At 56.6% G+C, this 15,000-nt stretch overlaps 3 protein-coding genes and 1 long non-coding RNA gene across 6 annotated transcripts in view; 2 read left to right on the top strand and 2 right to left on the bottom strand.

Annotated features, from left to right (window-relative positions):
• Gapdhs (glyceraldehyde-3-phosphate dehydrogenase, spermatogenic) overlaps nucleotides 1-10,140 on the top strand; it is a 16,136-nt gene extending 5,996 nt beyond the window's left edge. Inside the window, exons 1-11 of one of the 2 annotated variants that reach the window (XM_013121771.3) lie at nucleotides 1-37; nucleotides 1,232-1,445; nucleotides 3,280-3,376; nucleotides 3,528-3,634; nucleotides 7,385-7,475; nucleotides 7,560-7,678; nucleotides 8,028-8,109; nucleotides 8,396-8,547; nucleotides 8,682-8,844; nucleotides 9,550-9,647; nucleotides 9,941-10,140. The exon at nucleotides 1-37 is cut by the window's left edge and continues 115 nt beyond it. In XM_013121771.3, coding sequence (XP_012977225.2) covers nucleotides 1-37; nucleotides 1,232-1,445; nucleotides 3,280-3,376; nucleotides 3,528-3,634; nucleotides 7,385-7,475; nucleotides 7,560-7,678; nucleotides 8,028-8,109; nucleotides 8,396-8,547; nucleotides 8,682-8,844; nucleotides 9,550-9,647; nucleotides 9,941-10,013 — 1,233 coding nt within the window. In that variant the 3' untranslated portion in view covers nucleotides 10,014-10,140. The remainder of the gene's footprint in view (nucleotides 38-1,231; nucleotides 1,446-3,279; nucleotides 3,377-3,527; nucleotides 3,635-7,384; nucleotides 7,476-7,559; nucleotides 7,679-8,027; nucleotides 8,110-8,395; nucleotides 8,548-8,681; nucleotides 8,845-9,549; nucleotides 9,648-9,940) is intronic. The other variant, XM_040735455.1, reaches the window with a different exon arrangement.
• LOC121135981 lies at nucleotides 656-6,886 on the bottom strand. The gene is made up of 2 exons (XR_005873088.1): nucleotides 6,123-6,886; nucleotides 656-826 (listed from the first exon to the last, which is right to left on the bottom strand). It is a non-coding gene; the product is annotated as an uncharacterized LOC121135981 (long non-coding RNA).
• Nucleotides 10,141-10,442: 302 nt separating the features above from the next.
• On the top strand, nucleotides 10,443-12,271 carry Tmem147 (transmembrane protein 147). 2 transcript variants are annotated; one of them, XM_005081800.4, is made up of 7 exons: nucleotides 10,443-10,623; nucleotides 10,696-10,765; nucleotides 11,258-11,317; nucleotides 11,412-11,548; nucleotides 11,678-11,762; nucleotides 11,859-11,980; nucleotides 12,069-12,271. In XM_005081800.4, exons 1-7 carry the CDS (start codon nucleotides 10,547-10,549, stop codon nucleotides 12,190-12,192), a joined length of 675 nt encoding a protein of 224 aa, XP_005081857.1. In that variant the 5' UTR covers nucleotides 10,443-10,546; the 3' UTR covers nucleotides 12,193-12,271. The 2 variants fall into 2 exon arrangements, with proteins under 2 accessions (XP_005081857.1, XP_040591390.1); XM_040735456.1 differs by lacking the exon at nucleotides 10,696-10,765 and having other exon boundaries at nucleotides 10,473-10,623.
• A 1,992-nt stretch (nucleotides 12,272-14,263) lies between these two features.
• Nucleotides 14,264-15,000, bottom strand: part of Atp4a (ATPase H+/K+ transporting subunit alpha) — a 16,625-nt gene continuing 15,888 nt past the window's right edge. Inside the window, exons 21-23 of the mRNA XM_040735507.1 lie at nucleotides 14,950-15,000; nucleotides 14,770-14,861; nucleotides 14,264-14,611 (exon numbers count right to left, since the gene is read on the bottom strand). The exon at nucleotides 14,950-15,000 is cut by the window's right edge and continues 51 nt beyond it. Of these exons, the coding sequence (XP_040591441.1) occupies nucleotides 14,583-14,611; nucleotides 14,770-14,861; nucleotides 14,950-15,000 (172 nt within the window). The 3' untranslated portion in view covers nucleotides 14,264-14,582. The remainder of the gene's footprint in view (nucleotides 14,612-14,769; nucleotides 14,862-14,949) is intronic.

Here is a 15,000-nt window from a genome sequence, read left to right as displayed (position 1 = left end):
GTCACTGTTGTCCAACTATTGAGGCAATCATGCCCTGGTGAGGAGAGCCTTTCAGGGAGACCCTGGGAAGAGGAGGGAAGTGTGGTCTGGGAGTCAACGCCCGCCCACACAGGGTGCCCAGAGTCTTGGAGACCCTTCCTCCACCACAATGCTGGCTGCTAAGTGTCCTGGAGGAGCAGGCCCGTGGTGGGGGGGCCTTCAGGCAGCTTCCAGGCCTCTTCCCTCCAGGGGTCCCTTCCCTCCCCATCCCCACTCACTCCTCACCACAGAGCCTCTGCTTGGGATGGGGATGGAGGTTGGGAACTCTGTCCCCGGGACTGCCTGAGCTCTGGGATGAGGCAGGGAGGAGGGAGAGGAGGGGCGACCGGGAGTATCTGTGAGAGGGTTAGGTGAGTGTGTTTCCCCCATTTCACTGATATCCCTGGTGGCCAGGGCCTAGTCCTCCCTGGGCTGCTGCCCTCCAGGTTGGAGGAGGCATGCGTTCACACCCTCACATGCCTGAGGGCCTGAGTGTCCACTGTCCTCATTCTACGGAGGCCAGCAGAGGTCAAACCACTTTGCAGTCTCCCAGCTGAGGCATGGTGCAGCTGGGGTTCTCCCAGGACCTCGGGTCTCTTGGAAGTCTACCTGAATAAATCTCCCGGCTTTCTTTTGCTTTAGAAGGCTTTCCGTTTTATTTGGGGAAAGGGATGTGTGTTCCACAGCACCCAGCTGCCTGGCGCATGCCTGAACATCAGTGGTCTGGCTAGTTCTGTGGCTCCACGGATTTGGGAAAGAAACACCAGGTCATGCAGTTGGTCACTAGAGGCTCCACGACAAACTGTGTCTGTGTGGTGGAGAGAGAGAGAGAGAGAGAGAGAGAGACAGAGACAGAGACAGAGAGAAAGACAGAGAGAGACAGAAAGAGAGAGAGGGAGAGGGAGAGAGAGAGAGGAGAGAAGGAGAGAGAGGGAGAGGGAGGAGAGGAAATTGGCATTTGTGTTACATGTGTGTGTGAACACACACGTGTGCAAGTTTGTGCACCAGCCACATGGAGGCACTCTTACATCTTTGTGTGGGGGTCAGAAGACAATTTGTGGTTCTCTTCTACCACAAGGGTCCTAGGATTTGAACCCTGGTCAGGAGCCTTGGGGGCAATCGCCTCTACCCACTGAGCCGCCCCACCATGCCCACATGTTGTATGGAGTGATCCAGCTCACCACCCCCTTTCTGGACTCTCTCCTCCCCACAGTGATCAGACCACCACCACCACCACCACCACCACCACCTCCCCCACCTGAGCCCGTAGCTGAGGAGCCACCACCCAAGACCCCATCGCCACCACCATCGCCTCCTCCAGTCAAAGTAGAAGAGAAGGCACCTCCTCCGCCGCCGCCGCCACCGCCGCCTCCTCCTCCTCCGCCACCCAAAAAGCCAATGAAAGAGCTAACAGTGGGCATCAATGGGTGAGTGAAGCTCAGGCCTCGGGGCACTGTGGGCTGGGAGCGGCTTCCTTCTCACCGGGCCAGCAAGGGCAAGCCAGTCCTGGGAGAACTCCCTTCTAGGAGACAACATTCAGATACGGGCCCGAGGAAGTTCAAGGCTGCCTGAGAGATAAAAGGCTGGGAGGGCAGCCCTGGCCGGGCACTAGAAGCTTCTGGGGAGAGACACAGGAGAGGACGAAAAGCGTCGGCCATCTCCCCACTGGGGAAAGTCTTCAAGGGGCAAGCACGGGCTCTGGCATGGAGGGGGGGGGTGTGCTTTGTATATTCAAGGACGGTCAGGACATCTGCACGGCTGTAAGAGCTGACTGAGGGTGGGGTGGGGTGGGGGGGGCGCCACAGAGCCCTTTAAGACCCAAAGCAGCATGGTAGGAAATGCAGATCTCGTTTAACACAGAGAGGCGGGACGATTTCCTGGATCCACCCAGCTATAGGGGTGTAAGAGTAGGGAGCAATCGTCAAGCAAGGCGGTGTGCCCGCAACTAGGGAAGCTACGGCGGCGGGACTCCCAAAATTCAAGGTCGACCTGTGCTATGTATTGTGGGTCCCAGGCTATTGTGGGGCTGCAGAGTGGCAGCACACACTTTTGATCGCGGCAGAAGCAGAGGCAGGCGGACCTCTGTGAGTCCCGGGCCAGCCAGGGCTACACAGTGAGACTCTGTCTCAAACAAACAAAAATAAGGGAGTGGTGGCAGGCGATGGGGTAGAGGTATACAAACTGGCAATAAGAGTATTTGCCCGGCATGCACAAAGCCCCGGATTTGGTCTCCAGCACTGCACACAAAAAATAATAATACAAATGAAAACAGAATAAAAAGGTGCCGGGTGGTGGTGGAGCACGCCTTTAATCCCAGCACTTGGGAGGCAGAGGCAGGCGGATCTCCGTGAGTTCGAGGCCAGGCTGGTCTACAGAGAGAGTTCCAGGACAGGCTCCAAAACAATAGAAACCCTGTCTCGAAAAAAGACCCAAAAATAAATGGACGGATGGATGAAGAGGGGAAGAGGAAAGGAGGGGAGCAGAGGGGTAAGAGAAGGGAAGAAGATGAATGAAGGAGACTAGTGGGGTTCGGACATGGGAGGACCGATTAAGAGCCTAGCAGTCTCGCCTGGGCAAGGGATGAACGCAGTAATATACACGGAAGTGGCTGCTTCCCACACCCACACAGAACCTAGACCTCTTGAGCAAGCCTTGTGCTGTCTGTCTGTTTCCAGTGACTATCACTAAATACACGATACTGGGCCATTTAAAAGAGATTTCTTAATGCCTCGACACTGGGAGACTCCAACATCGAAGTGATGTATCTGTTGGGGACTCCGCAGAGTCCTAAGGCAGTGCACTGGTGGCATCGCCAGCAGAGTCAGAGCCAGCTTCCGGGTCTTTCTTCTTATAAAGCCACTAAGGTCATCACAGGGGCCCCACCCTCCTGATTTCATTTAAACTTAATTTTCTAAGTCCCAACTAGTAATACCACTAGAGGATTAGAAATGATCTGTGTGTGCGTGTGCATGCGCGTGTATGTGTGCATGCCTGTACGCATGCATAGAGCAGAGCACACCATGCAGGAGTCAGGACTCTTCTTCCACCATACGGGTCCCAGGGATAGAACCCAGGATGGCATGCTTGGAGTAAGTGACCCACTGAGCCACCCCACCAGCCCCAAGTTTCCATCCTCTCAATGCCCCACAAGGGTTCGAAATTCAACCTGGACTTTGGTGGGACATTTGGCCCCATGGCATCCCTGTCAGCCCGTTCTCACACCCAACCCCCCCTTTGTTTTGCATGTTCCTGCTTGGACAGATTTGGACGCATCGGCCGCCTGGTACTGCGAGTCTGCATGGAGAAGGGCATTAAGGTGGTGGCAGTGAACGACCCGTTCATCGACCCAGAATACATGGTAAGTAGCAAATGGGGAGGAACCAGCAGCAAAGGGTGGCACTTGAGTTGGGGACGGACGGACCTGCAGAATCTTCCACAAGGTAAGGACTTGCCTGGGGGGTTGCTTGCTTCTGTCACCCAAGAGGAGGACCCCACCCTGTCCACCGCAGGTATACATGTTCAAGTATGACTCCACGCATGGGAGATACAAAGGGACCGTGGAACACAAGGATGGACGACTAGTTGTGGATAACCTTGAGATCAACGTGTACCAGTGGTAAGGGCAGATGTCTGTGACTCCCTGGGGCCGGGAGGTGGTCCTCACACGCTACAGCTGAGCTGTGTGAGCATGCCTCTAGGTACTGTTTAGAGAGGATCTCAGGAAGGCCTCTGGTTCCTACAACGGTTACGAGAGCTGGTGGTGTTTAGCGCTTTGTATGTAACACATCTGCACGTGTTCCCTTGGCTGTGGGGGTTCACCGTGCCTCATCTCCCGCTTCCGCTGAGCCACCGGCCACCTCCCTCTCTCTATGGCAACTGAGCCAGCTCCTACCCAGCATCCCCTGAAGCCTTCTGAATCTCCGCCAAGCCAGGGTACTCCTCTTCCTAACACCCCCATGCTCCTCAGCACCTCAAAATAAGGCCAAACTCCCCATGGATCCCACAAACTATGCATCCCACCCTGCAGTGCCTCTCTGCCACACTGGTCATTGCCTCTGGGGACTCTGGGCCTGCACCTCTTACACCCAAGCAAGGCCGACTTCACAGTGCCCACCTCACACGGTTTCTGCTGACGCAAAGTCCCACTATTTGCTGATAAATTCAGAATCTATATGTAAGGCGGTAACATGTCAGGGGTGGGGTAGACACTTAAAACTCCTGCACTTGGGAGGCTGAGACAGGAGGATTATCACAAATTCTAAGTTAGCCTGGAGCTGCATAATAAAATTCTGTCTCTAGGAAAAACAATGGCACATTACTTGCAAAGTGTAAGAGTGCCAGGCAAGGTCTTCTGGCTCCTTCCCAGGCAGAATGCTCTCAGCTTCCCTTTGAACTAGCTTAAAGTGAGGTATAATGGAGTTTGGAGGGGGCTGGGGGAAGGTAGGTTCTGGGGTGTCAGGGAAAACAGAAGCCGCTGGCCCTGAGTTTGAGACCATGACCCTAAGAGCAGGTCTGGTGGGGGAGCTTGTCAGGGGGAGCTTGTCAGTCACCCCTGGTGGGGGAGCTTGTCAGTCACCCCTGGTGGGGGAGCTTGTCAGGGGGAGCTTGTCAGTCACCCCTGGTGGGGGAGCTTGTCAGGGGGAGCTTGTCAGTCACCCCTGGTGGGGGAGCTTGTCAGTCACCCCTGGTGGGGGAGCTTGTTGTTGGGGGGAGCTTGTCAGTCACCCCTGGTGGGGGAGCTTGTCGGGGGGCTTGTCAGTCACCCCTGGTGGGGAGCTTGTCGGGGGGAGGAGCTTGTCAGTCACCCCTGGTGGGGGAGCTTGTCGGGGGGGGGGGGAGCTTGTCAGTCACCCCTGGTGGGGGAGCTTGTCAGTCACCCCTGGTGGGGGAGCTTGTCAGGGGGAGCTTGTCAGTCACCCCTGGTGGGGGAGCTTGTTGTTGGGGGGAGCTTGTCAGTCACCCCTGGTGGGGGAGCTTGTCGGGGGGGGCTTGTCAGTCACCCCTGGTGGGGGAGCTTGTCAGTCACCCCTGGTGGGGAGCTTGTCAGTCACCCCTGGTGGGGGAGCTTGTCAGGGGGAGCTTGTCAGTCACCCCTGGTGGGGAGCTTGTTGTTGGGGGAGCTTGTCAGTCACCCCTGGTGGGGAGCTTGTGGGGGGGCTTGTCAGTCACCCCTGGTGGGGAGCTTGTCGGGGGGGAGCTTGTCAGTCACCCCTGGTGGGGGAGCTTGTCAGTCACCCCTGGTGGGGGAGCTTGTCAGGGGGAGCTTGTCAGGGGGAGCTTGTCAGTCACCCCAAGTTCTTCTGCGTCTGCCTGGGCATCACCAGTGCTGCTCTTGAGGTGTCCTCCCGCCCTCAGCCTCGACACCCAGCACCCTACTCCCATACTGCTGGAGAATGAATGACCTGTGATAGCCGCACCTGTGAGTCTGAATAAGTTTATAAACTATATACGCAAGCCCAGTGAAAAATAAACAGCAAGGGACAGATGGATGGACAGACAGATAGATAGATAGATGGACAGACAGATGATAGATAGATAGATAGATAGATAGATAGATAGATGGACAGACAGATGATAGACAGACAGACAGACAGCAAAATGTCAAATCAGGCACTCAGAACATGTGGTGGACATCAGCTGGGGATAGCCCAGTAAGAGTCAGTTTCCAGGCAGAGCTGGTGAAGCTCCTAAGTAAAAGAGCAAATCACATCAGAGCGTGATGAGACATCATCCAGTCAAGGATGTCTTAAACTCCAGCAGAGGCTGACTGGGGAAGCCGAGGGTTCAGCAGGGATCCTGACTGAGCTTTCTCTCGTGGCTGAGCTTACAGGCTCTCCCACTGGGTGCCAGGGGATAAACAACGGTAACCTCCATTCTCAAGGACTGCGTTCTGACCCCTGGGCTACTTTACAGTTCCCACCTCCCTCTGTCACGGAGGTAAGAGGGGCAAGTCCAACCCAGGACAGGGGTCTTGAGAAACGCTTGACATAAACATGCTTGGGTCTTGAGCCAGCTTCTCAGTGAGCCCCAAGAGCACGTGACAACTCGCCAGCAAATATACAATACGACCGCCTTCCCCGGCAGTGCCACTGCATGAAACAGACCTGTAGGCAGAGGGGCTGTGCCAACTCGGGTTCTGTTTCAGGAGCTGCCGAAGTACTCCAAATCCAAAGCCAGGAAGTGGGTGACCAGATGAAAGCTACCTGGGCCAGGGGGTGAATGGCGAGGCTGGAAGAGCAGAGGGAGAGAGGAGCCATGAGGCCAGGAGAGGGGGTTAGCACGTGCATTCATTCATCCCCACAGGGCAGCTAACGGGCAGAACCCAGGGCTGTCCAGTACGTGCATTCATTCATTCATTCATTCATTCATTCATCCCCACAGGGCAGCTAACGGGCAGAACCCAGGGCTGTCCAGCACGTGCATTCATTCATTCATCCCCACAGGGCAGCTAACGGGCAGAACCCAGGGCTGTCCTGACACTGGCTTTTTTGAACGGTGATCTTAGAGGTGGCATTGTGGTGGCGAACAGCGTTCTCTACAGATAAAAAAGCTAAAACTGAAGGCTTGGGACAGCTTAGTGTGCAAAATGAGGAAGAAGAAAATGAGACAAGGGATGTAGCTCGGCAGTAGAATACTCTATGTATAAAGCCCTGGCATGACAGAGATTAAACAAATATGCTCAGCAGTTAAGATCACAGATTGTCCTTTCAGGGGACCCAAGTTCAATTCCCAGCACTCCCATAAGTGACTCACAGCCGCCCCTCTATAACTACATTTCCAGGGGATCTAACAACAACTCTATCTCTCTCTCTCTGTCTGTCTGTCTCTGTCTCTGTCTCTGTCTCTCTCTCTCTCTCACACACACACACACAGGACTTAAAATAAGTTATTTTAAAATGTTTAAATATAGCCAGGCAGTGGTGGTACATGTCTTTAATCCCAGCACTTGGGAGGCAGAGGCATGTGGATATATGTGAGGCTAGCCTGGTCTACAAAATGAGTTCCAGGACAGCCCAGGCTACACAGAGAAACCCTGTCTCAACCCCCCCACAAAAAAAAGAAAAAGAAAGGGAGAGTGGTTGGTGTGTGCCTGGAAGACCACAAAAATGAGCCAGGAGGCAGAGGCAGGCGGAACTCTGTGAGTTTGAGGCCAGCCTGGTCTACAGAGCGAGTTCCAGGACAGCCTCCAAAACAATACAGAGAAACCCTGTCTCGAAAAACCAAATGGTGGGGAGGGGAAGATGGCACCAATGCGGAACAGGTAAGTCCGTATGGACTTAGGGAATGGGTGTTAGCAGGCCAAGGCCTCTGGCTTGCCTGACACCCACACCAGGAAGACTAACACAGACTTCCCGCCACTCCACAGCAAAGATCCCAAAGACATCCCCTGGAGTTCTGTAGGGAGTCCCTATGTGGTGGAGTCTACAGGTGTTTACCTGTCCATAGAGGCAGCCTCGGTAAGTGGGGGACAGCGTCCAGGGCTGCCTGGGAAGGGGGGGCGGTGGCGCCTGGAGACCCTAACCCTCGACCTCTGTCACTAGGCACACATCTCAGCTGGTGCCCAGCGTGTGATCGTCTCTGCGCCCTCCCCCGACGCGCCCATGTTGGTCATGGGCGTGAACGAGAAGGAATACAACCCTGGCTCTATGAACATTGTCAGGTACCTGGGGTGGCAGCCATTCTCCAGCATGCGGGCGGGCGGCACCCGCAGACAGGCCAGGCTGTGGCGAGGGAACACTCGCTCCTCCCCCGCCCCCAACCCCGTTAGATCTCTGGGGTCTTTTACATCATCTTGCTCCCACCCACCAGCCTCCAAGTGTGGAGGCCTCGAGTTGATTTCACCACGAAACTCCTAGCGTTGCTCAGCACGCACAGGCAGCATTCCGCGGGGTCCTTCACCTTATGGCCTCACCATTCCCTGTGAGCCCTCCCTGGTTAAGCGAGACCTGGCTGAGTGACGGGAGGAAGGGGGACTCTGCCACTCACCCGGTCCACCATGGCCATTTCAGCAATGCATCTTGTACCACCAACTGCCTGGCCCCCCTCGCGAAGGTTATTCATGAACGCTTTGGGATCGTGGAAGGGCTAATGGTAAGTTGGGGCAGGAAGGACGGCAGGGAAGGCGACCCCTTCTTCCTGGGCTTTGCTTAAAGTATGGAGTTGGCCTGGGAAGGGAGCGCACCAGAAGAGACGCCTTTTGAAATACTCTGACAAGGACCAGGTCCTGGCTGCCAGGCACCCTTCCTATGGCCTGTGGTGGTGGCCCTGTTAGTCTCCATACCTAGGCCACCCCCCAAGTCCTAGAAGAAAAAGGAATGGGAGCTTAGGAGCAAAAATAAAAATAAAAAACTTCATCTTGGTCCTCTTGTTCCCCAAGACCACAGTCCATTCCTACACGGCCACCCAGAAGACAGTGGACGGGCCGTCAAAGAAGGACTGGAGAGGCGGGCGAGGGGCTCACCAGAACATCATCCCGTCTTCCACTGGGGCTGCCAGTGCTGTAGGCAAAGTCATCCCAGAGCTCAAAGGGTATGAGGACACAATACTGCAAGCCCAGGGTTGGGGCATACCCCAGCAGGACCTCACTGGCCCCAGGGCGAGGGGGAGGATGGAATCAGAAGTCTCTGGGCTCTGACTCCCACCCTCCTTGTGAAATCCTCCAGGAAGTTAACGGGAATGGCATTCCGGGTGCCAACCCCAAATGTATCTGTCGTGGACCTGACCTGCCGCCTGGCCCAGCCTGCCTCCTACTCGGATATCAAGGAGGCTGTGAAAGAAGCGGCCAAGGGGCCTCTGGCTGGCATCCTTGCTTATACAGAGGACCAGGTAGGGACTGAAGAAACCTTAGGGGAAGTGAGGGGGGGGATTCCACTCACCAGGGAGCTATTCTGCATGGACAAGATAAAAACCATTAAGTGCTAGCAGTCTTGGGGGAGGGAGGAGAACTTCAGGCTAGCTGGGCATGGTGGCGGCCGGTCTCTGAGCGCCAGACCAGAGAGGGCTACATAATGGGACCCTGTCTCAAAAACCAGAAACACAAAGCCTGCAGGGTGCATGGGGAAATGTGTACAGGTAGACCAGCAGTGGTGAGCCATGTGTGCAGGCATGAAGCTGGCATGTCCTCCTCATCACACGCCACTCATTTACTGAAGCAAGCTGTAACTGCACCTTACCAATTTTAGCTAATCCGCCTAGCCACCCTGCCCTAGGGATATTCGGTCTGGATCTGGAATGCTGGGATTACAGGTGTTCACCACCTGCCCAGCCTTTTGGGGGATGCAAACGCAGATGATCATGCCAATGTGACAAGCACTTTTACCCGCTGAGCCATCCCCGCCATCCCCAGTCAGTGTCCTTCCTGATAGTCCCTGAGACAAAAGTCCCACCTGCCCTTGGTCACATGCTGTCACCAGCACAAAAGAACTCTATCCAGTAAGCTAGGTGAACTGATAACAATGTGGTCTGGGAGTCAAAGTCTGGGCTCCTGGAGGTCCTTACTCAGCTACATTTACCTTTGAAATTGTCACCTAGGTGGTCTCCACGGACTTTATCGGCGATCCCCATTCGTCCATCTTCGACGCTAGGGCTGGCATTGCCCTCAATAACAACTTTGTTAAACTCGTTAGCTGGTAAAGGGGGAAGATTGGTAGGAGGGCGGGCGCGCACGCACACACACACACACACACACACACACTAATGCCTCTCTCTCTCTCACACACACTGATGCCTCTCCTACACACACACACACACACTGATACCTCTCCTACACACATACACACACTGATGCCCCTCTCTCTCACTCACACACACACACACACACGCACGCACGCACACACGCACTGATGCCTCTCACACACTGATGACTCTTCTACACACACACACACACACACACACGCACTGATGCCTCTCCTCCCTTCCCCAGGTACGACAACGAATATGGCTACAGTAACCGTGTGGTCGACCTCCTTCGCTACATGTTTAGCCGCGAGAAGTAACCCGAGAGGCCCCTCCTAGCTTCCCCGCGCACCTCACGCCCCTGCCCTCGGGTCCCCTGCAAAGGAGATCGCGCGGTTCTCCCGCCGCCGCCGGGTCAACAATGAAATAAAAACCAGAGTGCGCACAGTCTTCGCCCTCTTGTCTCTGCGCCGATCATCGTGCGGTCGGGGCCGGGTTCAAGGTTCTCGGACGGGCGCTTGCTTCCGAGCCGGAAGCCGCTTAGGGAGAGCAAGCGCCACTCTGGCGTGGAGGGCAGGCGCTACCAGAACGCCAGTCCTCCACCGGGTCCGGCTCTGGAAGCCCTTACGGCGGCGGGGCGGGCGGCGGGCGCTCTGACGTCACGGCGCGCGACGCGCCAGGGCGGACTACAAGTCCCACAAGGCTGCGCGCGAGCCACGGTACTCTCAGGTGGGCGCCGGGGCCCGGGTGCCGGCGAGGCCGAGACCCCCCCACCCACCCACCCCCGACACCTTTACCCGGAGGAGACGCCGCCTGGCGAGTCTCGCGCTGGCGGGACCGGGCGGTCGGCGCCATGACCCTGTTCCACTTCGGGAACTGCTTCGCCCTCGCCTACTTTCCCTATTTCATCACGTACAAGTGCAGCGGCCTGTGAGTGCAGGGCGGGCGCTGGGCGGAGAGGGTGCGGGTCCCGGGCCGACCCCTCACCGCCCGCTTCTCCAGGTCTGAGTACAACGCCTTCTGGAAATGCGTCCAGGCCGGGGTCACCTACCTCTTTGTGCAGCTATGCAAGGTGAGGGACTCCGGGACTCCACGTGTCTGGCCTCCGGGCATTCCAGACCCTGCTCTGGGACCCGGCTCTGCTGCTGTCGCCCTCCACGGGACCCACCCTCGAGACCACGCTTAGGAACTGTGCCCCGAATGCCTTAGAAAGGATGGAAGGAGGCCCAGGAGAGCCCTTGATGCAGCCCTTTCTTAGCGCTTTTGGTAAAACTGAGAAACCCTCCTAAGTGTTGGCCAACCGGTGTTTGCACCCACAGGGTGTCGCATGGCGCGACACACGCTTTCACCCCGGCATTTCTAGACTTCAGGTTCCCCTGTGGGCTTCTAGACTTCTCGGAAACCAGGCATCTGCTCTGTTAACCCCCGCTCTTGTGAGCCTGTCACTTGGACCCGGGATGACCCCCGGGAATCCCAGCCCTTTCTTGGGCACTCACTCTCCGTGATATCCGCGTAGTATTAACTCCCTCACCTTCGGGTGACCTTTTCTGCTTTCTGTTCCCAGATGCTGTTCTTAGCCACTTTCTTCCCCACCTGGGAAGGGGGCATCTATGACTTCATTGGGGTGAGTTGGGGGCACGGGATGGGCAGGGGCTGCCGGAGTGGGTTCGCCCGCCCCCCCCCCCCGTGTTTAACTCGCGACCCTACCTGACCCACAGGAGTTCCTGAAGGCCAGTGTGGATGTGGCAGACCTGATAGGCCTAAACCTTGTCATGTCCCGGAATGCAGGCAAGGGCGAATACAAGATCATGGTTGCTGCCCTGGGCTGGGCCACCGCTGAGCTCATCATGTCCCGGTGTGTGGAGCACCCCTAGCCCAAGGCTTTTGGGAAAAGGACACCCAGGCCCCACAGGGGTGCTGGAGGGTGGGGATCAGAGTCGGGGGTGTCTGGGTACTGGAGACTCCTTCTCTTTGCCTTCCTCAGCTGCATTCCTCTATGGGTGGGAGCCCGAGGCATTGAATTTGACTGGAAGTATATCCAGATGAGCATTGACTCCAACATCAGTCTGGTACGCAGCGCGTCCCCCAACCACCCTTACGCCGTCACCCACGCTTCTCCCCCAGACTTGACCCCGACTCCCCATTTCCTTCCCCCCTCCCTGCAGGTCCACTACATAGTCGCCGCCGCTCAGGTCTGGATGATAACACGCTATGACCTGTACCACACCTTCCGGCCCGCTGTTCTCCTCCTGATGTTCCTGAGTGTCTACAAGGCCTTTGTCATGGAGTGAGTCGGGTGGGGCTCAAGGCTGGGCTCACATGGGGGTGCGTTGTGTCGTTCCCGTCCTCATTGTAGTTTTCTCGTCCCCCTGCAGGACCTTTGTCCATCTCTGCTCGTTGGGCAGCTGGACAGCGCTGCTGGCCCGGGCCGTGGTAACAGGCCTGCTGGCGCTCAGCACCTTGGCGCTGTATGTTGCTGTTGTCAATGTACACTCCTAGCTTGGTAGCCCGGGTGTTGGCATACCTTTTTGCTGCCTCTCTCCAGATATTAGTCAAGTAAACAGTGTTTGGAAAGGTTTTTTTGTGTGTGTCCATTTTTCTCTCGGAGATTAATCCTAGGACCGTGTCACCTAAGTCGTACAGAGCCTGTCTGTCTTCGGAGCCAGGGAGACAAGCTGGCCATGTTTCCACATGGGAATTGGAGGGCTTTATCATTATTGAATAAGCTAAGGAATGAGCACACTAAGCCGGGTGTTGGTGGCGCATGCCTTTAATCCCAGCACTCGGGTGGCAGAGGCAGGCGGATCTCTGTGAGTTCAAGGCCAGCCTGGTCTACAGAGCGAGTTCCACCAACGCCCCGGCTCTTAAGTCTCTTAAGGAGGAGTTCTGGGTCATTGTAGCACCCGAGGCCGCTGACTTGGATACCGTCCTAGTGCTAACCCCACCTCCGTAGTTTGCCCTTCCTTATCCATTGGGCTAGGCCATTGCTCCACCCACCCCCTTCCTGAGAAGGGTGTCAGAACCCAGGCCTTGAATGTCTCGCTTAAGCTCCACCTTGACAGAAAGCTACCCGGGTCTCCCCAGTGTCCTCACACAACCCCACTCCACAGGGAGCAGGATAGCCGCCCCACCCATTCTCGCTGGGCTCTTAAGATCCTGCATGGTCCACCTCAGACATAGGAAAGGACAGCTCCTCAAGGCTCGCCCTGACATGACAGTGTCTACAGAAGGCACATGTGTCCGTCACGTGGACTTCCTTCTTCCCTCTCCCTCCCTCCCTCAGCTCCTTGAGTGTCCCCTGTAGCCTTGTCTACCCAGAGCAACCCGTGCCCTTGACTTTGCGTGGACAGAGAGCAGAGCGGGTGCACATTGTGGACGTACATTGGGGTCCCTTCTCACGCATCTCCACCTCGTGACCCGCCTGCCCCTTCCTGGGGATGACGGAACTAACCAGGGTCCTAACGGAGAAGCCAGGGCTGCGATTAGAGGCCTGGATGGAAAGCGTGCAGGTCGTGGGTGCTCGGGGACGCTGCATCGGCCTTGTTCTAAAGGACCGGTTAGTGGAGGAAGCGTTGAGGCGGAGAAAGGCCTGGGGTGTGATGGACGGCCTGGCTTCTGGGAAGCAAGCGGGGCTTGAGACGCTCCAGGAGCAGGGACTAGAGCTGACGGCTGCCTATGATGTTGACCAGGGCACGGGGCTTCTAGAAGGTTTTGGTTTGGGGTTTGGGAAGCTGTGCTTGGCGGTGGTATGGAGACAAATCAGAAGGCCTGGGTGGAAGAGACCCTCAGCAGGGGTGAGGATGTCTCTGGAAGCCTAGAAGTGGGGTGGTGACAGTGAGCTGATTGCTTTCGGTCTCTTGGTAGGCTAAGGGGAGAAGCGACAGGTAACGGGGCAATGGTCCACGACACCACTCAGTTGGCATTTGGTAGCTCCCAAGAGCCTTCCACTCTTCCCAGGGAGATCTCCCCTGTGACAGGGACACTGGGCAGCAAATGGGAGCAGGTTTGAGAGCGATGGAAAGGCCGGTGTGAGTTACCTCAGTCCCAGCAGGAGAGACTGGAGATGAAACTCAAGTCCTCAGAGCTTGGGGGGTGGGGGTAGACAATGGGAAGGGGAAGCTCCTGACACAGAAGGGAGGAGAGACGAGCAGAGGTTCCCAGGGAAGGGGGGTCGGCTCTTCAGGAGGCAGGGGTTGGTGGGAGAACCTCCATGATTCAGTAAGGACACAAAGACACAGGCACCAGCGCATGCAATAAAAGAAGACCGTTTGGAACGTAGCAACAGGCCGCTTGCTGCGTAAGTCTGGACCCTGCGCCAAGAAGCTGGAGAGGGGGTGTTACTGAGAATACCCCATCTAGGGCTCCCGGGGTAGTGGAATGCTTCAAGGCCATGCTCTGGATAGCATCTGAGGTCATATCCCAGCTTGTCTCTAAACTGGCACCTCGGGCAAAGAAATGGAAGTAATTTCCCCCAAGGAAATCTTTGAATCCCTACCCGAAGTTCTGCTGCAGCCCTGTGGTAGGTTTGTGGGGAGTCGAGGGTACCCCTAAACAAGTAAGACCGCACGGCTGATGTGGTATGGTTTTTATTGCTGTCCAGCAGAGCTCGAGGGGGTCTGTAGCAGAGCTCCAGGCAACCTTCCTGTCCAGACGCAGTCCCCGGGGTGGACATCCCTCCATAGGAACACCCCAGAGACCTCGCCCGCGGCGCAGCTGCTCCGAGAGAGCATGGAACTCCGAGGTGTGAGGAACTGCAGTCCCTCCAAGGGGTGAACGGCTGTGAAAGTGGGCCCAGCCGGGGCTGGGAATCCGATGCAGAGGTGTTTTGATGGCCACCCATGAGTGCCACCCCTACCATGCTGCTCGATTACTGAAGGCAGCTGTCCCCTCTAATAGTACAGTTCCTGGTCCCACCAGCCTGAAGGAGAGAGGGGGAAGGGCAGCTCAGTGCTGGCTTGCACAAGCAAGCGCGAGGCTATAAGCAGCGGTTTGCTTTAGAGGGTCCAAGTCATGTTAAATAGAGGTCGAGCCACTCGGCTCCCACTCCTGCCCCCCCCAGCCCCCGTCCACACTTACTCCCCGGGCAACAGCGAACGCCGAGTTTCCGGATCTCATCGTAGACAAAGATGAGGAGACCGAAGGGCATGGGGACCAGCCACCACTGGAACCTGAGGGACGAGCGAGGGACGGTGGGGTCAAGGCCGTGCCCGGGTCCCACGTCTCCCGTCCCTCTGCCCACACCTCACCACCCCTCACCGGATGGGCATGAAGTTGAAGATGTTGGGCATCCCTGGGCAGTAGCACAGG

Source organism: Mesocricetus auratus, unplaced genomic scaffold, assembly GCF_017639785.1.
Source record: "Mesocricetus auratus isolate SY011 unplaced genomic scaffold, BCM_Maur_2.0 Super-Scaffold_100046, whole genome shotgun sequence".
NCBI lineage: Eukaryota > Metazoa > Chordata > Mammalia > Rodentia > Cricetidae > Mesocricetus > Mesocricetus auratus.
The sequence above is the reverse complement of the archived record's forward strand: the minus strand, read 5'-3'. Positions and strand labels throughout refer to the sequence as shown.

What these genes read in the sequence shown, in the direction of transcription:
- Tmem147 (XM_005081800.4), top strand. Translation starts at nt 10,547, where the DNA reads ATGACCCTGTTCCACTTCGGGAACTGCTTCGCCCTCGCCTACTTTCCC. An exon ending in TCTTTGTGCAGCTATGCAAG is followed by an intron (nt 10,766 to 11,257) that starts GTGAGGGACTCC and finishes TTCTGTTCCCAG; the next exon opens with ATGCTGTTCTTAGCCACTTT. An exon ending in TACAAGGCCTTTGTCATGGA is followed by an intron (nt 11,981 to 12,068) that starts GTGAGTCGGGTG and finishes GTCCCCCTGCAG; the next exon opens with GACCTTTGTCCATCTCTGCT.